This window comes from Amphiprion ocellaris, chromosome 8 (assembly GCF_022539595.1).
Source record: "Amphiprion ocellaris isolate individual 3 ecotype Okinawa chromosome 8, ASM2253959v1, whole genome shotgun sequence".
Taxonomy (NCBI): Eukaryota; Metazoa; Chordata; class Actinopteri; family Pomacentridae; genus Amphiprion; species Amphiprion ocellaris.
This window is the reverse complement of record NC_072773.1, coordinates 25,690,814-25,715,280: the sequence shown is the minus strand read 5'-3', so window position 1 is coordinate 25,715,280 and position 24,467 is coordinate 25,690,814. Positions and strand designations below refer to the sequence as shown.

The following is a 24,467-nucleotide window of genomic DNA, read 5'->3' as shown; positions in this document are numbered from 1 at the left end:
TGATGCAAGTAGCAAATCACAAAATCTGTTAAAACACATTCCAAATAAAAGCACAGTTCAGACACAACTGTCTTTGTGGGGCTTAATCAAGCTCAGATATAAAAGTTGGATTGCAGTAAATGTACACTATGTGCCTAATAGGTCTGGGTAATTAAAGGAGATGTGAAATCCTTTCCTAGTTTTGACACACATGGCGTGACCCCCATTCCAAGGAAATGCTTTCTGGCACATTATGCACTCTTATTTGAGATGTAGATTGTTTGTGCAATACAATCTTTAATCAATAAATGGTACTGTGCTGGTTTGTCTTGCATTGCCATTGGTCCATTTCACAACAATATGGGGTATTTTCCACATAATAAGCACATAATCAGTTTTTCTGCTTTCTTAAGGGTTCTTGCTGTGACAAGCAGGAGAGGGTCCACATTTAGTTACTGAAAGAATGGGAAGGAAAAGAGCATCCTTGGCTTCACAGCTTTTTGCAGAGCTCATGTCTGACCAAAGGGGGGCAGCAGAAGCTTTAGTAATTGCAGAAGTTAAATTATAACTGTTATTATGATTTTTCTATCAGTGTGCAGGTCCATTCCTGAGGCCAAGCTGAAATATGCACTACCACTTCAATTTAATATCTTTATGCATCGTCATATATATATTTAGCTCATTCTTAAAAGTAAATTGATGTCATTACAGATTTGGCATTTTGATTGTGATGATTTTGTTCTGTGCTCTGAGTATTTTCTTTTTTCCTTAAAACTAATAAATAGAGTACTTTATTGGTATCCTATGTGAAATGGGAATTTTGCAGCAAAAACTAAATAAAATAAATGCAAATAAAATACAAAAAGGATTTGAATAAGGTTTTTGAAAAAAATAAATATCACAGTCCGAAATAAAAACAAGTCCCATTCTATTTGTAACCATAAGGTTTATTGATATATTTAAAATGTGTATTTAAAAAAAAAAAAACCCTTTAGCTCATGCACAATTTCTTAATATATTTAGTACATTAAAAGTGTAGCGATTGTTTAAAGATTTGCGTTCAGCTTGTTGTTTTGTATCTGATCAAATGTGAGCCTTAATTTTACAGAATAGCATTTTATTTGTCAGCATGTTCAATATGAGTTTTGCACAGCAGGGGCAGTTTAAAAACAGGTAACATGACTACAGCTGACATTTCATCAGTTAAGATAATTCACTCTCTGTTCACTCCAAAGTATACAGACGGGTCTCTGATGTCCTAGTCAACCCGAACCTACCACACACAGGACTTGATCAGATGTGCAGCTCTCTAAAGTCAGATTTACTCCTTTTGTGTAGGTTTACGTGATATAAGTCATGTGAATTTGTTATACATTCGCACCACTGAAGAACAGTATTAACAGTGACAGGTCTTCCATCTTCAGGGAACTGTGTCAACATCTAGTTGTAACATTTGTTTGTGTATATTGTGCTTATTCCATATGTTTTAAGTGTGTTTTGTCAAAGTTCTTCATTCTTTTAATCTGGAAATGAAAAACTCAGAAAACATCATTCCATCATAGAAGTATTGTAAAGGCAGCTGTGACTGTGGGAACCAATTATCTTTATTATCAAAAAAAAGAAAGAAAAATAGTAACATGAAAAGCCACATAACATTTTTTTTCTTTTCTTTATTTTCTCTGACCAACAGTCAGAATCAAATGCAGTTGAATTTACTACACAGAGAAAGCTATGAAATGAGACATCTTCACTTTGAAGAAGTTGGTGCCAGTAAATTTGATTAAACACAACAAAGCAAATTAAACATTTATTTAATAGTTGAAAATTGTCAACTAACTAATGAATTATTTTTAAAAAATTAGCTGTATAGGATTAAGTAATAAAACTGACATGTGCTTTAGGAGTAAATTATTGTAATTTAGTCATCCTGAATACTTATGGTATTTTGAGCACATTTGGATTCCAATACTTCACCGCTTTTACTTAAGTGACAATGAATACAGAACTACTACTTTTAACTGAGTTTTCCCACTCAGGTGCTGCTTTATGTTGGAAATCTCACCACCACACATATTGTTTTATTTTAAGTTTAAAAAATTCCTGAAGTGTAAACAGAGAAATAATATCGTGCTTAAGTATTTAAGTACAGGCAGAAACACAGTTTCTTCATGCACTGGTCAGTTTTGACAGTTTTGGTATTCTGCTTCCGTAATATCTCTTCTTTCAGGCTAGTCAAAAGAAAAATGCACATTTATGAGTTTTTTTTTTTTTTTTTTTAAATTTAACTACATTTTGTCTATTTAACATTTAAATTAGCACATGTTTAATAGATAACACTTCATATGCATATTTTGGAAAACTATGTCTAAATGTAAGTAATCAGCTGAAGAAATTTCATAGTCATGTCTTTTAGTTTAAATTTGTGCCCGTTAATTGTAGTTTCCAATAAATATACATGGAATTTTACAATGACTTTAAAAGCTGTTTTCTGAAAATAGGTTTATTTTTTTTAATCCCTCGAGCCCCCCCAAAAAACCCAGCAGTAGTATTTACATGCACCAAACAATATAGTCTGAAGGATTTTACTGAAGGAGTGGTTGATTTATAATTCATAGCCTAATTTATTAAACATTTTAATATTTCTTTCTGGCTCTTGAAGGCGTTTTCTGATTTATGAAGTGATTAAAAAAAAAGGATATCCAAAAATCTATGTTAATAAGTCAACAAAAATGAAATAACAAGCTGTCTTTTTCTCCAAAGTTCAGATTTCTGTTTTGGAAATAAATGCAAATTAGAACGTTTTTGGTTATAAAGTCTCATTTATATTGAGACATAACATATATGAAAACTTGTAATGCAAAAATCACAGCCTTTATTAATGTATAAGTTACATTCACCTGTAGTGTCTCCCATTAAGTCAGCGAACTTGGTTAATTCAAGCTTTTAAAGAGGTTTTTAAAACTTCTCTGCTTATACCACACTGTGTGCAGTTTTCTATACGAAATAGAATAAATATAAAAGAGGTTTATTCTGTGTCAGCCGGTCTAACGACATCATAGTCTTAGACAAGCGACGGAGTCAGACACCAACGGCAACTCCAGAGCAAGAATTTGCCATTAAAGTAAGTTTAAGACCCAATAAAAAGTCACACATAATGCACTAAATGACAGCTTATTTAGAGTTCTGTCTCTATAAAGCAAACGACTTTTTTTATTTACTGTCTTTAATGTTAATGCGTTTGTAATTACGCGTTTTAAGATGGCGAAAACCCGGATTCGAACGTTAGCTTGTGCCAACGTCTTTGCTACGTGCTAGCTAACGTTAGCTTAGCAAAAGTTTACAAGCTAGCTGTGCTTATTACGACTTATATTTTTGAGCTAAAGTTATCAAATTTACCATTACCAGGGATGTTTAAGCAAACTTGATTGAACAAATATTTATGCAATGTTCCCAGACTCAAATTTAATAGCTCTAACACCACAGTTAAATAATTTCAATATGTGCCCTGTAAAACAGCATTTTCCTGATCTCATCCTGTCCTCCTACAGAAAAGATGTCCTTTTCAACAGCTTCTAAAACCATCCATGTGCCATCCTCATCCAGAGAACACGCCTGTGACTCTGTTGGGCTGATTTTGAGCCAAGGTGGGTGTTTGACCTACGATCAGGGGCAGATGTTGGGTCCAGAGCTTGGTCTGATGGAGATGTCAGAGGTTGAATATTCACACCTTCAGCACCTCATCCAAGCAGACGTGGAGGCCCAGGCGGGGTGTCCACATTGTCCAGACGCCAGATCCTACCCTGCTGCTGTCGTGGTTAAAGATGTCCCTGAATCCGCAGTGATTTGTCCATTCACTACCACTCAAGCTATTGACCTGTCTACTTCTAGTGATGACCACTGTCTGGTGATGCCAGGACAAAAGACACCAGCTTCTTACGGAGATGTCCCGGGTTTTGTGCTCGCCAGAATCAGAGGTGAAGAAAACACAAGTGAAGTACTTGCCAACAGCAGTAAAACTTTACAGAAGAGAAGTGGATCAGCTGCCAGAATTTGCTTGGAGAAAAGATTTAACACTGTGTCTGCTGACACCCCAAGGCCGCAAGATATTCACTCTGCAGTTCTTTCCAAGTAGGCTTAATTAATATAATGTGTTGCTATTTGAGTAAATATAATGCTGATGTACATATTTTTTATGCCGTGTGCAAAATCTCTTCTGTTGTATTTCAGTTTTTTGACAGTACTTAAGCAGTCAGCAGAGGCAGTCATACATCCTCAAAAGCAGAAGTGGATGAAAACCGACAAAGCAGATTCTTTTAAGGTTTCCACCTCATATGCAGGCAGTGATTTTGACCCTGTCACCAACATGTGTCGGCAGGTATGGTGCAAGAACTATCAGCTTGCATTTTATTATAATTTTAGTGCAGGGCAGATTTCACACCATGTTTTTTTCTGTTATAATTGCAGGTAATTGCCCACATGGTGGAACCTAACAGGCATCAGGGTGTAATCATTCCAAAGACTTTTGTGTTGAATTTTCACCCAGACAGGGTTGTTGCAACAGCTCAGTATACCAGCAGCAGCAACCCAGCAGAAGAGCAGAAGATGATGAAGACTGAAAGTAACAATTAGTATTTTAAAACAAATTTTATTTTAAACATGTATTCACATAGTTGTTGCCTGCTATACTGTACTGCAAATGCATGTGCAAATCTGTATCTAACTTCGTCTTAAGTGCTCATGTTTATTTCATAGAGGATGTGGCGACACCTGCTGCTTTTAGGAATCATTGTAGCACTCAAAGCTTTCAACCAAAGGCTGCTAGAGTTGCCACATGCCCAGCCGGACATCCACGGGACGGCGCCAGGAAAAGAACTCTACCTTGTATGTCCCCCGGTGAGCGCCGAGGGAGACACAACATTAAGGAGAGGGAACGCAGGTGAGCAGTCAGTTCTGACACCTGCAGGTGTTGCTGCATCCTCCACAGTTTGCAACATGATGACACGAACACATTATAAATTTTTGTTTTCTGAAATCTTTTATCATAATGTGATGTTTTCAACAGCCTTTTATAACTATCCTGTCAATGTAGCATATTGTAAGCTTTACAGTTTCAAGTGTGCTTGCCAATCACTCATCACGACAGACTGTTTGCAAAATTACTTTGTCGCTGATTTATTGTACGCTATTAAGAACATAAGTAATTTAGTCCAGAGGTTCGTAAAGTCTGTGCTGTGTCATTTAGGGTTGTCTTGAGAACTGTCTCGTGCAAGGCGCGTTTTAATAACTTTCCATCACATGAAAAATGAGGAGACATTTACATTTACTCAGTTTTCATATTACATCTTCATAATACATTGCAAAATCACCCAAATCATTGCAATTAAAGTTCCTAAAAATGCCAAAATATGTAGCTATGCTTTGCTATGAAAGATTTCCATTTGCATAATGTGCTTGAAAGTACATCACAGTGCAAGTTTTCCTGATGCACAGCTGTCAGAAATAATGACTATGAGTACAGTGATGGAAAAATGTGTAGAAGATTAACTTAAAAAAAAGACTGTAAAGAGTCACTTAATAATAATAATAATAATAATAATAATAATAATAATAATAATAATAATAATAATAATAATAATAATAATAATAATTTTTATTGGTATAGCAGATTTCAAAACACTCAAAGACACTTTACATATAAAATCACTTGGTTCACAAAATTTGGGGAGCACTGGTTTGGAATGCCAATTTGTACTAACTTGAGACAAATTTCCATCATTTTCTTTATTACTTCATTACTCACAGGTGCAGTGAAGCATAACACTCATTTACACATCTATCAAAGACAAAGCAGTACTTTTTTGTATTTCTTTTCAAATATTTGTGTATACACTGTGCCATTGTTGTCATAAGATAGAAGAATTTGAGGATATTATATTAACATTGAAATATGTATGGTAGATAAAGTAGATCACAAACAGAAAATATTTTGCAAATGTTTGTTCTGCTTTCCTTTTTTGTAGATTTGATGTATTGCTTTAACAATAAAAGTAAATCAGTACTTTTGGGCATTAGAGTGTCTGAGTCTGACAAAAGTGTTATTTGAAGACTATTGTAACAGGCAGATTTTACCGTTTTCTGACATTTTACCAACTAGAGTATATAGATCATAGTGAAAATAAAAGTAATTGCCCAATTGCTAATCTTTAATTGCAGTAACGTTGCAGAACTGGGACACGGGACATGTCTTGTTTAGTGTTTACTGACTTTTTAAGTTTAAGGCTTCCTCCCCACCATGTTTATTCTAAATGCGCAAAACAAGGCCGTCTGTCTTTAAAGAGAACTGAACATATTTTGGTTGTATATATTTTAATTAAAAAAAATAAATATATTGATTTCTTCCATAAAACAGGTCTAAGAATTAAAGTTGAAACGCTAATTGAAAGTATCTGTATTGCTTGCACTCTCTCACAGGAAGAAGATTCGTTTGTGCTGCGATGAGCTGAACATGATGGTGCCGTTCTGTGGCTCAGAAACAGACAAAGCCACCACACTGCAGTGGACCACGGCCTTCCTGAGATACATCAATAAGATGTATGGCAACACCTTCAAAGAGGCAAGTTTGTGTAGAACACTGATTAATGTAAAGCATTTTGGCTGCATCACCCTCCAACTGAATTATTTGAGACTAGAAACCTGGGGCTAGAAGATAAGAGCTTAATTACATTTCCTCTTGCCGCCTGTCTAATTAGTACAGCAGCAGACTTTATATGACTTTTGTTATTTAGAGAGTTCAAATCAAATTCATCTTACTTTTACCATATAAAATCAAATAAACTTTATTGTTTTGCCATGATGGATTATCTATCTGTTGCAGTTATGAAGTCTGTGGAAATTGATTTTCATTCTGAAAATTACAAGGCAGCAAAATGTAATCACGCTGTCAGTGTGCAACACCACCTCCACTACCTGCAGTAGAGGAATGGGGCAGTCTGGATAGGATAAAAGAGTCCTGATGCTGTGTATCATTACCCGCAGTAACCTCCTAATCTTTCTTTTGCAGGAGTTTCAGAAGGTCTTCACTTGTGAGACAGGAGTCCTTCTTAAATCCAGGTCTTCTTCAGGTCAGGACCCAATCCAGCAGAACATGGAGAAGACGCTTTCTGTTGCAGCAGAACAATGACATCCTCATTGTTTTATCCAATCCGTCAGCCACAAACATGAGTACAATCTAATTTAACATTTATAGTAGCTTTGTTTTTCAGTGAGGCTATGTTGATTGATGTTATATTTAAAACAACCAAATATGTCCTTTTGAATGTATTACAATGTTTTAGGATGTGGTCGGTTGTCAGTCCAAGAACATGCAATGCTGTGATGTGGTCGGTTTGCTTCAGTTGCGTCTCAAGACCACATTGCACTTGGATTGCCACAACCTTCTACAAGGTATACAAACCGCTTGTAAAAATGTGTCTTAAAAAAGTGGAACTTTTGACACACAGGTGGCACTGTTTCCCTTTGAAAAACAGATGAGACAGTGCTCTAATTGGCAGACTCCTGCTCTTCACCTCTTCCATTTTAATATCTGCATCTTTCATAAGCTTGGTTCAAATTTGCACTTTTATTAAATGTTTTTATTAGTTCTTTTGGTTAAACCTTATTTATAAAATGTTCCCCATCTTGCGGCCTACTAACTTCTATTTTCTATTTATATATTTATGCATTTTGGTATAGAAGTAAGTGTTGCTGCTTTGTGAGTTCAAGGGATTATTTGATTTCCCAGTGTTTAGAGCATATTACTCTGAAGTGCAGACTGTCCATTTGATATGTAGAAAAGAGTAATGTTTTACTGAAAAGTGGCTTTATTTGTTCTTTCTTACAACATGTCGCTGTAGCATCTTACTGTACATACAACAGTCACCCACAAATAATAAATAGTATTTAACGTCATGTATATTTAATAGTTACAGCACCGGTAGTACATAGTGGATGTGGTCATTGCAGATTGGAAAACAATACTTTTTTAAAAGAGTCTTAAACTTTCTGTATTTTACAATATTTGATTCATGCATCCACAAGTTTATTTTGGTTTTGATTCTCAAATCTGGAGAATCAACTTTGCATGTAACAAAAAAACCAACAAAAGAAAAAAAAAACAAGCCATAAAAACCTACTATCAAAAGTTTTTTTTCCATTAATCTACACAATTTCTGGGCACCTGGGTGTTTGTTTTTTATTCCTTTTACAGTACATACACAGCTCCTCCACAGAGGCTCTTTGCCTCCTGCACCTATTTCCATATTGTACACTGTTAGCTTGAATGTTGAGGTAACATCTGTGATTTACATAATGGGCCATGATAAATGCACATTCAACCTCTGTTGTTTTTAGTGTTCTCTGTCAGAAGGATATCAACCAAAGTAATCGGGGGCATGGAAACAACATGTACAAAGTTTTTATACACAAAGGACTCATCATTCATTTTCCAGTTGTTTGTAAGTCAAGTCTTGTTATGTGATAGTACTTGGATCAATGCAGATGTTCTCTTGCACTTTTCCGTGCCTCTGTTCACTTTATTTCTGGATGTCATCTTGATTTTTTTGGTCTCTCAGTTGCTCTGATGTTCTTGTCACTCCTGGGATGTTCCTGTGTTCCTCTCAAAATATCACACCTGCAGATGTTACTCTTCCCATCTTGTGATACATCTATTTAAATAAAGAGGACTTTTTTGTGATCACTTTCTTCTTTTGTTCCTTTCTTCCTCACTTATCACCCTTCCTCCTTAGAGTGGATGGCTTCAGGTCGCAGGAAGTCATGTTTAATGGTTTTTGGGGTTGGAGGATTTCCCAGCGACTGATGCTCCCTGGCAGGCTGATGTATCACAGATTCCAGGTGGTCCCTGGTGCCCAGTCCTACCTACCCTGCCCGGCTCTCCAGGTTCACCTGGATCTCCTGGAGACCCATCACGACCATCTTTGACAATTCCAGGTACTCCGGGAAGACCTGCGGAAAAGAATTGCAGTTAGAAGTTGTAGAAACGAGCATATTTTATGGAGCTTTAGGAACAGCACAAATGAACATCTTGCACGTGTTAACCACAGGCACAAATTTGACAAAAGACATGCATGCATATTTATGATATGGCTTTATGGATCGAAATGTCAATATGGAGTTAGGACTACATGTACATACCTTGGTATCCTTGGTCTCCAGTTGGCCCATCAATGGCTTTGCCAGTAGAGCCCTTATCACCTGCTTCACCAACGTCACCTGTCGTGAAATTAGTAAACATTTATCATTGGTCGAAAGTGCATTTATTTGCATTCTGTGCTTTTCATTTCACTCCATTCATCTGATAAGCATCTTTAGTAGTTACTTTTCAGATTGACATTGCATGAAAGACATGTTGCAAAATACACTATTGATAAAATTAAACCTCTTGTCTCGATTTAAAAACAAAACTTCTCTTATTGCAGATGTCTATGAGTAGTTAAATCTTCTATTGAAGACTGATTACCTGGTATTTTTTTCCAGATAGTTTCTGTAAAATAACTATTAGAGGTTTGAAGTGACTCACTATTTTACAAAAAAGCGAAGAGAATCCCAAAATTTAACACATTTGTGTAGTGGAAAAAATATCTAAAGCTAGTTATGTACTGTTTATACACCGACTGATTATTAAAAAGATCTAAAAAGATATTACTCACAGGGGCCACAGGGGATACTTTAAGTAAAGATATGCCAATACTAAGCTTTTGGATTGTGAATATTAGATGTTTACTCGTAACTGAGTATTTGTACACAGTTGTATTGGTCCTCTATGTAAGCACCGATGTTATTAATGATAATAAGAGGTACTGATCAATTGATTTCTGTGATGCTGTCAATAGGTCAAAAGATCTGTTCTGATTAAGTTTTTCATACCTCTAGGACCAGGATCTCCAAGTTCTCCAGGCAGACCTCTGTACCCTGGTGGTCCACGTGCGCCTGGATGCCCAATAGAGCCAGCTACGCCTGGGCTTCCTGCGGGTCCAGCAGGCCCGGGGCGGCCCACCATTCCTGGTGCCAGCGGTCTTCGCAGATTAGCAGCCAGCTGTGCAATCTGATCTGCATGACACAAAACGACAGAAAGTTAATTCTCAGTGTTTCTTATATTCAGTGATGGAATAACCCATAGATAAAGATTAACATCTCTCACCATCGATCATTGAGCCACATAGCTCTCTTATGTGCTGCTCACTTGCCAGTTTACCCTGAAACACAAGATGACATTTTCCAAGTGTAACCTCATTCAGGAAGTTTATAGGAAAACATGAATATTAAGATGCTTCAGCAAGTCACTGACAGTTTTGCACAGATTTGAAAAACACACTTACAGGTACACCTGTCTTTCCTGCGATTCCAGGCAGACCCTGTTCTCCTTGGAAGCCCATTAGTCCTTGTTTTCCTGGAGGCCCTCTTGCACCGAGCTCTCCTTGAGGACCTGCCACGCCTTTAGGTCCCAGCTCACCCCGCTTCCCAGACTATAATCAGCAACAATCATCAGCCAAATAGCTCATTATGTTTTGCAAAATATAATCAATTTCTTCCAAACCGGAGCCAAAAACATCCTTAAGGTTTGATCGTTGACTAAACACCAACAGAGGAGCAAACCGGGTCTGTTGAGACAGTGCGGGGGTGGATTCATATGGCGTCTTGTTGCTTGATAATTACTCCCAACAAGCACAGCAAACAGTAAATGAGAGTACGAGAGTGAGGTTCATCAGTGCTGTGTCTCTAATTACATAAATTGTGCTGCAGCTTAATGTGACTCGTCTTTCCCTCGTGGCAATAGCAGCAAACAGGCCAATAACGCTAAAGCAACAATACCTATCTCTAATTAATCCTATTAAATCTGGAATGTGAGGCTGAATCATGTGCACTGACTCTGACAAGTGGGCAACAGCTCAGAGCTAGGCACCAGTGTTTAATGTTTCGTGAGGGAGTAGACACAGGAGTTTGAAACAAAACTTGGGCTGCTAATTACACCCACACACAGCATCTGATCTATGTTTGGTGCTAACAGGCAGACAAAAAGTGTATTTAGAAAATTGGTGTGCAGATTGCAGGTCCATGTAGAAGCATGAAACACTGCAAAAATAACACAGTGAAAACAGAAATGTAGCTCACCTCTCCTTTTTGTCCAACTGGCCCAAAAGGACCCTGAAATTAAGTAAATTATTTTAGATAAGCATGTGAAAAATGTTACATTACAGAATGTTATGAAGCACACAATCTATCAATTAAATTTTATTGATATAGAAGCAATAGAATATAAAAATAAAGAGGCAAAAAAACATGTTAGTACATAAATTACTTATTAAATAAACCATCTTAATTAAAGGAGGCTTAAAAGGGAAGTTGACGTTTAAAGATAGCAACATTTTCTGTTGTTCCATGACTCCTTCAGCAGGTCACAACAAAAAAACTAATGCCAGAGAAGCTGAGGGGTCAAATAGGCTTGTGTAAGACAATGATGTGCTTTACAGACACGTGAAATAGTCTTAAAATCAATAACAAGGTCAATGCAAGGCCTTTAAAATTGATTTCATGTGTTCTCTCCTCCTGATCTTAGTCAGCACTCAACAGTAGAGTCCTGAAGCAAGTGCATAACTAATTACTGCAAACAAAGTAATGAGTCTCTGGGTAATGATGCTGCGAGTGTTTGGAAGTGTTTGGATTCAAACAAAGCACATGAAATTATAAAAATACTTACAGGTTCTCCGTTCTCTCCTGGTAAACCATCGCTTCCTGCCACACCCTAAAGTGACAACAGAAGACTTGAATTATTCTACTATAATCTCACACAAAACGACTGAAAAAATAATCTCTTTAATCTCCTGAGTTCAGACAACATTTTCAGCATCAACACTAAACATTATACATAAACAATTATTTGATAGCAGGTTCAAGACTACCATAGAATATCAGTGACGGTCATATTTAAACTTGACCAGCTTGAACTTTGACTGACCATGTCTCCTTTAGCTCCAGAAGCTCCAACTGGACCCTACAGAGTTGAAAAAAGCGAGAGAGCGAACATGAATAAGAGCCATGCAGAGACATTTTTCGAAGGCCGACTGCGGGAGAAGGAAGGGGGGATGGAGGGAAGTGAGGTGGGCTGGTTGAGGGGAACCAAGACTGGCATAAAAGCCGGCTTTGTTCTGTCCTCAGATTCTGAACAGGAGGCCACTTTGTGTCTGCACCTTCTGCTGGCTGCAGTTGAAGTTTATACCAATAAGACTGAGGAGGGATGACCTGGTTATTGACATATAGTATCCTCTGATGGTTAGTAACGTGTCTCGGTCATGTCTGTGTGGAGATAAGCTGCTGTTTGTTTCTTTTTAGCAACTAATAAGTAATAAAAAAATAATCAGAGGCTATTTTAGTCATCAGGTCTTGTTTAAAATTGAACACCTTTGGGATTTAGACTGTAAGTCAGACTGAAGGAAATTTTAGGATGTTAGATGGTAGCATTTTTTGGACATTTTACAGGACAACTGATTAATCCATTAATCAAAAGCTGCATCCTTTACTGTGTCACGGACAGGAAAAACTCACCCTGTCACCAAACTCTCCTCGGATTCCTGTTGGTCCCGGAAGACCTGGATCCCCCAAAGCTCCTTTGACTCCCTGCAGCACAAGAAACACAGGGCCAGTGAGTTAACTAAAATGAATAATAATAATAATAATAATAATAATGAAAAAAGTCTGTGATGATTAATGATTCATACAACTGACCTGGAAGCCTTTCACTCCCTGAGGCCCAGGGTTTCCTGCTGGTCCAATACCTCCCTGTTGGAAAGAGACATTGTCTTGTCATCCTACTGCAGAATGTGAAGTGGTAAAACACACGAGATATTAATGATGTTTCCTTCTTAGACAGTTTTGATTCAGAGACGAGGAAGTAAACAAGTGGAGGCAGTGGTAGTGTGAGGTACGGTTCATTATGCAGTGCAGTGGGTGATAGTGGTCTGTTAATTCCTACGCTGTTTTATCCTTGCCACAGGGTCTGATGTGAAAAACAAAGATCTCTCTGTTTATGAATTCCTGCTTCGTGAATAACTGCTCTCATCCCCTCAGGTATCTCTCCATAACTGACTAACTCCACCTTAGTAAGCCACTGAATCAGAAGGAATACTTTTGCTACTTTTTTAGAATATCATTAACTTTGAAGACCAGTAGTTTTTTATCCTGTCATTCTTGTTCAAGTTTATAGTCATGCTGCACGCTGCTATGCATTTCAGTCTTTTAATATGAGTACTCTACATTTGATTCCTTTTCATTTTCAGTCATTATGTATTCAAATATGCACACTGGTTATTAGAGCAGCGTGCTTTAAAAGTGTTGGAAACTGGGTCTAAATTCTGTAAATTGGTTAAATTTAACAGATGGCCATCTGTGCAGCAGGAAGTCTAATCATTTGGCTTGTAAATGGGGCAAAGATTATTTTTAAATGCCCTCTAATAGATGCTTTTGAAGTTTTTACAGCTATGCTACCATGGCAGCTATGCGACAACAGTTAATGTATGAGTTGCATTCATTTATACTATTAACTTACAGCCACTCCTCTGGGGCCTGCGATCCCCCTCTCACCTGGGATGCCGATCTCACCCTGAAGGGAAGATGTTGGACAAGTTAGGAAAGTTTAGAGAGCAGACATGTTGGGTTAAGTGACATGTCAGAGAGGTAGCAACCTTCCAAAAATTCCATCAGATACATACAGGAATACCTGGCTCTCCAGAGGGTCCTGTCTCCCCAGCTTTCCCCGGATCACCCTTGTGCAAAAAAAGGGAGAACATAATAGCTGTGATCTTGACCTTAGTTTGAAGTTAAATTTGTTGTCTATTTTGCGTTAATACTCACAACTTCTCCTTTAGATCCCTTTGCTCCAGCCTTTCCTTGCAGACCCTAGAAGAAAGCCACAGAGAGTGAGTGTTTGCACTTTCACATCATGAAAAGGAGCATATTTCGGACTTTTAATTCACAGAAATTTCAGCATAATTAAAGCTCAGCTTAATTGGGGTTGGCATCACTATTTTTAATAAACACAAACAGTGATTAAGAGTGACTTCGAGAAATTGTACAAGACTCCAAACAAACTGATACTTAGAATGAAGAATCAAGGTAACAGCCTTCATTATCAGCTAGAGTCTATGTCAAAAATACTTACAGGGAGCCCATTTGGTCCTTTCTCTCCAACTACCCCATGGCGTCCAGCATCACCCTATCAACAGACAGATGACACTGTGACTGTGACACAGCTTTACGCAGGCCATGGACTTGCAACCAATTAAAGCAGAAGATCATTCAGGAGGAACAGGTGCAATTTACCTTCTCACCATCCAGCCCTGGTGCACCATCTTTCCCATCTCTGCCAGGAATACCCTGTCCAAGACATCACATTTAACCCTCATAGTTCTGACAGGGAAATGTAAATTAAAAATGGCTCATTTTGCATATATGCACTTACAGGCTCTCCTTTGGGTCCTGCTCCTCCAGGAGCTCCTTTGGGACCAATTTTACCCTGGTGAATGAGAAATGAGGGTGTAATTTACTTTGTCTTAAATATACCAACTGTCACAGCTTTAAGTCTTTTACTTACAATTTCTCCTTTGGGTCCTCTGAATCCCTGTGGTCCCTTTTCTCCGGCATCACCCTGGAGACATCAGATGAAACACACACAGCTATTCATTGATGGGACCAGCCGTCTGTTCTAATTGTGAACTACTTAAAAAAAACACAGTTTTTTTGTTGTAAGTGTGGACTAAACAAGACAAGACTCACTGTCTTTCCAATGATTCCAGCAATGCCAGGCTTGCCTCTGAAGCCCGGGAGGCCCTGGAGACAAACAGACGATCAGGTCAAAGGAAACATACTGACACACATCTGAATTTCTGTGCCGAGAGTGATTCAAAGGTAAAGCAAGTAGGAGTGATGGTGCTTACTCTATCGCCTACAGCTCCCATTGGGCCTTGTAGGCCTCTTAAACCACGTGGGCCCTGAAACACAACATTAGAGGCACTTTAAAACATCACTACCTACTCAGAATATTAAATACTTCCTCAAAAGCTATCAGTTGTGGTATTTAAAATCCAGCAGGCAAAAGGTCATACAAGAATGATAAAAATAACCAAAGTAATCTGATTTCTCACCTGCAGACCCACGGTGCCGGGAATACCTGGTGGACCTGGTGGACCAGCATCACCCTAGAGACAGAACAGAACAGTGTAAACCATCAAAACACCAAATCTCTGAAAGACTAGCAGCTGTTCATGCTATTCTTCATATTGAACTCACTCTCTCTCCATCTTTTCCAGGCTCTCCTTTGTCTCCTTTGTGTCCGGTGTGGCCCTACGTGTGCAAAGAAATGAAGACAGCCATGAGTGCAGGGTGAGCTGAGTTGTGGATATTTCTAAGAATAAGACATTTAGAGGTGTACAAGTCAAAACAAATTTAAAAAATAATCACAACAGAAGCTCCATTTACCTTGAATCCTGGCATCCCAGGAGGACCAGAGGGACCAGGGGGGCAGATTGCAGGACACTGCAGAGGACAGACACAAAACACTGAGGACTCTACAGTCTCTGTGTACAGAGCATTTTTCCTTAATTTAATGTCATTATGCAGCTTTTACAGAGTGCATGGTTGAAATCTTACCAGAAGGTCACCATTAAGATCATGAAGAGTACCAGGAAGACCCTGAAAGAGGGAGAAAATTTGAGAAATTTTTCACATCTCTGCATTCTTCATTTTAGTGCATTTAGTAATTTGGTTTAGTGAATTCACAGATATTCAATAAGACCAGCAGCGAAAGCTATACAGAATATAATGAAACTGCACTTACTGGGGGTCCATCAGGGCCTGGAGGTCCAGGAAGTCCTGGAAGACCCTCAGCACCCTGAGGAACAGACAGAAGAGCACTAAGATTAGGAGCATCTCCAGCATCTCGGTCTGATTTTTTTTTTCTCCTGGTTATAATGTAGTTAGAGGCAGTTTCTTCCATCTGGCTCAAGGTGAAGTCATCAGTTATTACAATCAGTCTTGGTTCCTCAGGGAGGAGAAGCACTAAAGGTCCTCTTAACTCAAAAATTGTGATTTTCTTATTGTCACTTCATGTTTGACCTTCACTGTACAGCGCGATACATGTAGAGTTTGACACTAGAAGGCTGTTTAACATTCATCTCTCTGCGCTCAGGATCAATCTGAATTTGAGCACATACATGCAGAATTTTGTGACATTATAGCGAATTTAGAAGCCAATTGTGTGATGCGGAAACTTGAGGCTTTTGGTACATAAATACTGAGAATTAACTTTTAAATCTAAGAGGAAACATCGGGTTAGTTTTTCAGAGAACTATTTTCTCATTCATAGGTTCTGGATCAGGTAGCTGTAATTGTACAATTTCTTTTGATTGAAAGCTACATTCAACACAAATGATTATTCACAGGAACATATCTGGATGTGATTTTTAAATAACAAGTCAACTGAAAGGTGATTAAAACATAGACTTTCAATAAATACTCCATCTGATCGCTGCATCTTTGACAGCAACCTGAAGGTAGCATGAATCCTGACTTGGACAGGAAAATATCTTCTAACTGCTGCTGTCTTTTGAACCACAGTAAACTTTAACACATGAGCTCAGTACAATCTAAATAAAATGTGACCCAGAAGAAACACTAGGCCAGTCCATGTGCCAACATGTCCATCCAGTCCAGTGGTTATTCTTATCCTCCTGCTACAATAAATGGGAATTTAGGGCAATCCTGTGCTGGTTGATTCCAGCAGAGATTACTGGATCTCTGTTAGTATTTGCTTTACTGTTCTGTTTCTTGTGTATAAAGTTGCTGTTATTGTCTTTTCACCTAATAAATATAGCGGGTGACAGGAGTTTTCTGAGGATATGGAAATGGACTATCTCTTCCTGATGACTCAGAGAATGAAATTCCTTAATGAAGACAGAAAGTCTTTATAGAGGAGATCAGACAGATACTCACCGCTGGACCCTGGGGTCCGACTCCGCCTGGCAACCCATTGGTTCCAGGAAGTCCCTGGAAATTAAAGACACTTGGTGTGACATCAGAGAACATGCGTAACACGCTATGTGGACTGCATCAATAATACAAATCCCAAGATGCAAATGAGCAGTGATGGTGTGTTAAATGACACAAATACATCACAGTAATACTGCCTGAGCAAGATATAAAAAGACAGTGCTGTGTACTCACTGCAGCTCCTGGTCTCCCTCTGCCCTACGGAATACACAGGAAGGCAAATTAAGTCACAAACACCACGGTGATGATTAGATTTACTCACAAAAACAATATCCACCATGTGACGTATCGCTGCATCTAATCTGCTGTGAAAGATTTCACAGGCTGCTGCTACTGTGAGGAGGATTTCCACTTTCCAGTCTGATCAGAGCAGCCTGAGACAGTGTGTGTCCTCGCCATGTTTATGTTAACTGAGGGCTTCTTAAATGTGATTAGAGCTGATTGTCACCCTGACTTAGCAAGAACAGAATTACAGAACTTGTTTCTAATAGCTTGAAATAATCCGATGCAGACTGAAAGGGAGTTACTACCTTTAGTTTAATGATTTGTGTTATGAGGAATGTGAAGTTTTTTAAGGCTAATACGTCAGCGTAACGGTGGTAACACAGTATGTAGGGTTACTTACAGGAGGTCCAGGTGGTCCAGGAGGTCCAGCTTCACCCTACAGATAACAAATCAAAATCAGTCTTTGAGACATAATCAAGTAATGCATAAAGAAACTTCGAGACCCCTGTCTTATGTCCATGCAAAGGACTAATAGAAATTTAGATTTTTCCAGAAAAAAAAAGATAATGAGCAACTACATCCTTTTTATTTTGTACACATTTACTTTTCTAACTGAATCGACAGTTCAGATCTAAACCTGTGTAAAAGTTTCTTTTCATTCTGCATGCTTGCAACGTGCAAAGGGAGGCTTTCATTCAACATCCTCTTTTAGTTATTGTGGGGTGGTTACTGCATGTATACGGCTTTGTGGACAAGGCAGGACAGAGAGTATCGTTGCTTACATTGTATGTACGTGACTTTAAAAATGTAAACAAGGTGGGACTGGTATCGTTGTAAAGCTATCCATTTTGCATTTAGCATCAAATATGCTCTCAGGCAAATCAGACCTTTTCCAGTGTTTTGTAACGCTATCTAGTGTTGATGCTTAAAAAGGAATACGACATCTAGTCATTTTTCTATGAAGACATGAGAATGTAGAGGATGCCAAATGCTTTGTATGGTAACTCCTTGGGAAAAATACTAAGGAAAAACTGTCTTGCCAATTACTGATAGATGTAATACAATTACTGTGATTATCTATAAAAAACTTGATAATGTATAAGTTCAGTCTTTCTATTTCATCAACTAAATTTAAGTTAATAGAGTAAATGATCAAATTGTAGTTTCCTGTGGTGCCCTCTCTTCTCTTCTTTCATTTCTCCCCCTCCTTCTTTCACTCTTTGTTTACTCCCTCCCAGCTGTATTTGTGTTGTCTGGGAGGTGAGATGACAAAAGACTCTAAATAAACAGGCCCAACACAGCGACGTTACACTTCATTGCAATCCTCGGTTTGTAAACTGCACAACAGAGCAGACATGCGCACAAATAATCAAGAAAGAAATGTGAGAAAGCTGCATATGCAGTTTAGTGGGCTGTACGTTAGCTTATGCTTCATCTCCGACTCCTACACTTTCATCTTCTCTGCCTTTGCCTGGCTCCTCGGCACTATGAGCCAGCCATAACTGTGTAGTTATCTGAGTAATTAGGGACATGAGTTGACGCAAGCTTCCTCATTAGGTTGGCTAATTAGTTGAATTGCTGGGGGGGTGAGGGGGAGCGGGGGAATTATCTTTCTTGACTGTTACTTTGCAGTCCTACATTAGAAGTCCCTCAGTCTTTTGTTATTTCATATCTTACATTCATTGTGGGGAAAGAAATGTGTTCCTGTTTGATCACAAGATGAAGCAGCAGTTTTATCTCTCATGTGCTGGAATTCTGTCCTGTCTTGTGTCTTCCCAGAGAATAATACCTGTTTCTCCTCAGCATCTGGGCTGGAGATCCTCATCTCCTACAGCCTCACAGATTGCTGGGAAACAGTGTGCATTCCGGGCCGGATTAGGGAAGCAGCAGAAATAAATCCGATTCTAATCCCTCATTAAAATTATTCCCACCAAGAGGCTGAGCCAGCTTGACAAATTCAGGCTGACAGAAGAAACACAGACCTTGTGCCTGTTATACTGTCCTGAAGATCTTCATGCAACAGAATTGGTCTGCGTACATGTGTGCTAATGAGTCTTGCAAGTGGTAGATTCAGCTGATTAATTAGTGAGAGTCTTAAGTAAGCGGGAGGTCGTGAAACTCAACTGGTGGATCTTTAAATGTATCCTCAGCATCCAGGGAGCTCAAAAGGCAAAAAACATACTTACTGCTTCTCCTGCGGGTCCGTCTTTGCCTGCGGGACCATCAGGACCTGTCAAACCCTGAAGAGGAAGCACAACAGTTGTGCATCATTTCCTCGTGCTCTGGAACATTGCCAATAAGGAATCATCCCAAAACACACAAAGCAGAGGTGGTGTGTTGATGTTAGTTAAGATAACTGAAGGTGTGTGATTATTGGACACTTACATCAACCCCTGGAAGTCCTGGCAGACCTGGTTGTCCTGGTGATCCTGGGATTCCTGCTTTCCCTTTGGGACCCTACAAAGACAGAAACTTATGAATGGCTTATCTACCTAACTGAACAATTGATTTAAACATTTTACTATTCTTTATCCAAACATCTTTAGATGAAAAGCAAGAATAAGGATATTGTATGCTGTACATACAGACACAAATTTGTGATTTCAGGCTATATAACAAATCTCACAAAATAAAGGAGTGAGGTATTATTGTCTTTTGGGCAAAGGAACAGCCATCTCACCATTTTCTAAAGAGCAAGGGATTTATTTAAACTAATTTTCTGTTTTATGTCAACTCTCTTTTGCAATGCGGTTAATAACTAAATAAAGATTTGTGTCAAAGAGGGCAACTTTTTTTTATCTCTGTATCATGAAGTTACATTACAACATTGGGGTTTTAATTGGAACCTCTATTATTTTGACATGTTGTCGGCAAGTCAAAGGCAGAGTGCAAAGAAAACTCTAATAACCCCAAAGAGAGCCTTGATTTCTTTTCTTCTTCTTATTTTTTACAAACTGGAACAACCTCCTTCACCTCCCTTAAAACTTTTGTACAGCCCATGAAAAAAGCTGAATTTGTTTGACTTGTTGGAATACTTACTGCTTTCCCCGGCAGTCCAGCAGGTCCTGGTTTGCCCTGTCAATGAGACAAAAAAAAGTAATATATTCTTACATTTATTTTCAAAGTTCAGTTGTGAGGCTACTGTAGGATTAGACAACGAGAGTTCTTTAAATTACACTGCCATACAAGTCCAAAGACTTCCAGTAAATACAGTGTTTTGACTACAGTGTTTCCACAAAGTGTCTGTAGATACAGTAGTTCATCAATAACTCAGTGTATTAAGTGACTGAAGCAGTGACCCTGTTGGTTGCTTCACTCTATACAATGTTTAGCTTCTGCAGAGACCGTGGAAGAACAAACACCTGACTGCAGACTGGTCACATGATGAAAGCCTCAGTTTGGTTTGGACAAGGGGGGCTGAAGGTGCAGGGAGGAGGTGTGAGGTGAAACTCTAGATGGTCTCACAGGGTTGGGGAATGCATGAATGGACCCTCTGTGTGCCCAAACTTCACTGGAGTCACAAAAATATCCACGGCTAACACGGTCTGAAGTTTTCTGACATGTATAAACAAAATCTACTACAATTTGAGTGTTTCTGAGTGTGCAACAGAAACTTTGACACAAAAGAAAAACAAGGATTAGGAAGTGAAGATTGAACAAGGTTTGCTATGATGTTACCAAGGTTTTTCTTTTTACTTTGCTTCTGCATAATCCAATTTCCTCTTATACGCTCACTCTACATACCAGCAAACCTGTTTAACAGTCAGGAGTCTGGGGGCTTAAATATCAAAGGATTGTCAAAATTTATCAATTATACACAATGACTTTTGTCAATTTTAAAATAATCTATAAAAGAAAAGCCATTCACAGTGCAAATATAAAATAGTTCTGAATGGTTTAATAGGAAAGGATTCTAAAACTGTGACAGAACTCTATTGAGAAGATCTAAACCCGGCCTACCTGACATGCATGATTATAATTTAATACCTATAGGAGGAGGAGCTGTGGGTGGAGTCAATGTGATAAAATCCTGCACTGAAGCCACATTTGTGCACAAGCAAAGCACTTTCTGAGTAGAAATCCAAATATTAAATACATCATCAATGATTATTTTGGAAGCTGTGGCAAAAATGTCTAAGTTCTTGATGATCTTTTTTGTAACCTTTAATTTCCTTGAAAAAAAATTTTTTAAAAATGCTTTGCTCACAAAAAGAAATCAGGAGGTTATCCATCTACTTTCAACTTTCTTCTAGCAGTTGATTGCTGACTGTAGAAGAGGCAAAGACAAGAGACACATTAGACTAAAGTGCAGACTCCTGTGGACTCTGGTCAACTCACATCGGTGCCATCCCTTCCTGGTTCTCCGACAGGTCCCGGTGGCCCTGGAGCTCCTCTGGGGCCCGGCCTCTGCAATATAAAATCAACCCTAATCAGAAATGTCTCCCTTTGTCACATGAAGCACTGGTGCTTTGATGCAGCAAAGCAGAAATGTGTAGAGTGTGATTTGATGTGTACTGAAAGAAACAGAATGTGGTAAGAAATGTTTGGTATATTGTGGCCACAAAGGTGTGAGAATTCAGAAGAAAAACAGGAAAAAAAGTCTACTGAGAACAATACTAACGACATGTAATCATAGATTAGGATTCTAAAGATGTAAGTTGATGGAAATATTTCAAAACAGCTGCAACACCATGAAAAACAGGATGCAAATACGCATGCGTAAAACAAAAAACAACAAAACAAAACAAAAAACCGCTTGAAATCCTTCCTTGCGCACAGGGAGGTTCGAAAAGATTTCTCCAAAAACACAAATAAATCTGCAGCTTATGGCTCACTTAACAAAACAAAATCATTTCACTGAGGACTTTCCAAGAATGCTCCAGATTTTTAGCTCAGTCGGGGACGCTGAATGAACAGAGGTGGCATTGTGCGCACTGATCTCCAATCCGCACATTCCACAGGTTCAGGGAAAACATAACCCTGACTTCGGCAATTAGTGAGAAAGATAAACCCACCTGCACACAATTACACTCTCAGAATAGGCCTACAGAAGCAGACAGAGAAAATGCCACAAATGCTCACTTAAATTCGTGTACAGTGGCGCAGCGGGGATAAACTGTATTTAACAGTAAACACTGAGAGAAAGCATCAAGTTTTAGGTTCAACGAACAGCTCGGGCCTGCAGCTGCTGCAGAGATGGACCGTCATAATCACCACCATCATCAACACAAGAGATACCTTTATTCCCATCAATAGATCAGTGGGTCAGCAGAGAGCCGAACACATCCAGAAATGATGCAGGCGCCTGAAGGAGAGGAATGATGTAGCGCTTGGCGACACTTACCTGGGCTGAGGAGGATGTCAAAAGCTGGCACAGTAAGAGCACCCAAAGAGCAGAGAACACCGCCATAGCTCCCCGCTCGCCCTCACACACCCGAATTTATGCGTAAAAGGTCAAATCCCCGGTTCCCTGGTCCTCTGTCGCTCCCCCCCAGCGTCCGCCACGGAGCCTTCCTTCACCTCACGGCGCACAGCTCCTGAATGGCTTTCTCTTTGGTCCCAGATAAACCCGAGCCTCCAGCCGAAGGGGCTGAACTCAGTCTAGCACATTGCACACAGGGGTGAGGGGGGTGAGGAGTGGTGCTGGAGGAGGCAGAAACGCAGAGGGGGGAATCCATCTCGGACACCAAAGAAAGTGGGTTGAGCTAGAAATGTTAAAAATACCAAATGACCAATTGGGAACGGACTCAAAACAAAAACTCCAGTTTGCGGGGTAGAAATATTTGTAGTAGTGGGGTCTGTACAGAGGGACAATGATTGAAAGGGTACTGCAGTAAAATAGTGTTAGTTTGCACTTTGGGCCAAGTTGGTGGAATCACAAGGGACATAGCTTAAAAGAAGCAGACACCCCGAACAAAGCCTGAAGTGAGAATAGAGCAGGGGTAGCCAACATGGTGCCCGCGGGCGCCTGGTTGCCTGCAGAGACCATGTGAGTTGCCCAACACATGTTCTAAAAATAACACTAATCACCATGAAATTCCTTATAAAAAATAGAGTTGCTGTTCTTTTGAAATCAAAAATACTTACATTAATGCAGATTTTAAATTACAATATTTATTATAAATTTTTTCTTAAAAAATAAAATCTTCGGTGTAAATGAACTTCGACCTTGTCCAAGTCAGAGTTCACTGCGCATGTCAAACCACACGTCACTGCTGAAGCGTCCGGGCGCAGACACTTTGGGAAGCTAGGCGTGGTTCTTACCCCCAAAACATGACAGAGAAGTGAAAAAGAAAACACTATTTTCACGATGACTGGGAGGAAGAGTTCTTTTTCACGACAGTGAAAGATATGCGTCCTATTTGCGGGGCGACTATTGCGTCGGCAAAGCGGCACAATGTGGAGAGATGCTACTTTAGCCGCTACAAAGCTTCCATGCTAACTAGCCACCTGCTAGCGCACATAGACTGTATGCGAACTACGGACAGGAAAAGCCTGGGACTTAAAGTCAGCTTTGGCTTCTACTACGCGGCGAAAAGTTTCTTCGTGGAGAAAAATGTACCATTAGAAAAGCTTGTTTTAGTCACGACGGAATGGGCTCCTCCATGACGGGTCGCCATGCAGGCTTCATTGTACGATGCAGAGGTGATCCAGACTTCCCAACATTCCTACATTACCACTGCATCATTCACCAGCAGGACATATGTATGTACAAAAGTGGCCAGATTTGATCATGTGATGACTCGTGTCGTGAAGATCATAAATGGCTCCAAAGCCAAACAACCAGGACATCGAAGGTGCTGCTGGAGGAGCTGTTAGCTGAACATGGTGACCTGTTACTACACACAGAAACCCCATGGATCAGCAGGGGACCAGTTTTGCAGCGTTTTTTGTCACTGTTGGCCGAAATCAAAGAGTTGATGCAATCCAAAGGTGAAGACACCTTGCTGCTTCAGGACACTGAGTGGATTCTTGCCCTGGCATTTTTAACGGACATCACTGGGAAACTGAACCATCTGAACTGTGAGCTGCAAGGTAAAGGTAAGACATGATAAGCTCTGCAATGCCAGGCTTCCCACTAACACACATTTACAGACAAAGAAAGAGTTAACATGTTGTCATTCAGAACACCGTGCCATTACACAATATGTGAAAAATAATTTGTTGAA

General features: G+C 39.3%; 2 protein-coding genes across 3 annotated transcripts; one reads left to right on the top strand and one right to left on the bottom strand.

Moving 5' to 3' along the window:
• The first annotated feature begins 96 nt into the window (after positions 1-96).
• On the top strand, positions 97-8,146 carry LOC111574189 (transcription factor-like 5 protein). 2 transcript variants are annotated; one of them, XM_023278627.2, is made up of 7 exons: positions 97-3,100; positions 3,528-4,107; positions 4,207-4,354; positions 4,444-4,597; positions 4,732-4,915; positions 6,451-6,592; positions 7,040-8,146. In XM_023278627.2, exons 2-7 carry the CDS (start codon positions 3,533-3,535, stop codon positions 7,157-7,159), a joined length of 1,323 nt encoding a protein of 440 aa, XP_023134395.2. In that variant the 5' UTR covers positions 97-3,100; positions 3,528-3,532; the 3' UTR covers positions 7,160-8,146. The 2 variants fall into 2 exon arrangements, with proteins under 2 accessions (XP_023134395.2, XP_054869216.1); XM_055013241.1 differs by having other exon boundaries at positions 97-4,107.
• Positions 7,912-22,897, bottom strand: col9a3 (collagen, type IX, alpha 3). The gene is made up of 32 exons (XM_023278625.3): positions 22,643-22,897; positions 21,637-21,705; positions 20,338-20,373; positions 19,684-19,755; positions 19,485-19,538; positions 17,699-17,734; positions 17,248-17,271; positions 17,017-17,070; positions 15,863-15,916; positions 15,676-15,717; positions 15,505-15,561; positions 15,316-15,369; positions 15,171-15,224; positions 14,964-15,017; positions 14,803-14,856; positions 14,621-14,674; positions 14,489-14,542; positions 14,350-14,403; positions 14,189-14,242; positions 13,882-13,926; positions 13,740-13,793; positions 13,577-13,630; positions 12,757-12,810; positions 12,577-12,648; positions 11,990-12,025; positions 11,732-11,776; positions 11,146-11,178; positions 10,353-10,499; positions 10,175-10,229; positions 9,901-10,083; positions 9,169-9,246; positions 7,912-8,979 (listed from the first exon to the last, which is right to left on the bottom strand). Exons 1-32 carry the CDS (start codon positions 22,706-22,708, stop codon positions 8,795-8,797), a joined length of 2,037 nt encoding a protein of 678 aa, XP_023134393.2. The 5' UTR covers positions 22,709-22,897; the 3' UTR covers positions 7,912-8,794.
• Between the last annotated feature and the right edge of the window lie 1,570 nt (positions 22,898-24,467).

Bases quoted from the DNA above. Each gene is read 5' to 3' on its own strand.
- LOC111574189 (XM_023278627.2), top strand. From the start codon at position 3,533: ATGTCCTTTTCAACAGCTTCTAAAACCATCCATGTGCCATCCTCATCC. The intron at 4,108-4,206 runs GTAGGCTTAATT...GTTGTATTTCAG, and splicing joins CACTCTGCAGTTCTTTCCAA to TTTTTTGACAGTACTTAAGC. The intron at 4,355-4,443 runs GTATGGTGCAAG...TTATAATTGCAG, and splicing joins TCACCAACATGTGTCGGCAG to GTAATTGCCCACATGGTGGA.
- col9a3 (XM_023278625.3), bottom strand. From the start codon at position 22,708: ATGGCGGTGTTCTCTGCTCTTTGGGTGCTCTTACTGTGCCAGCTTTTG. The intron at 13,927-14,188 runs GTAAGTATTTTT...GCTTTCTTCTAG, and splicing joins AAGGACCAAATGGGCTCCCT to GGTCTGCAAGGAAAGGCTGG. The intron at 11,777-11,989 runs GTCAGTCAAAGT...TTGTCACTTTAG, and splicing joins CTGGAGCTAAAGGAGACATG to GGTGTGGCAGGAAGCGATGG.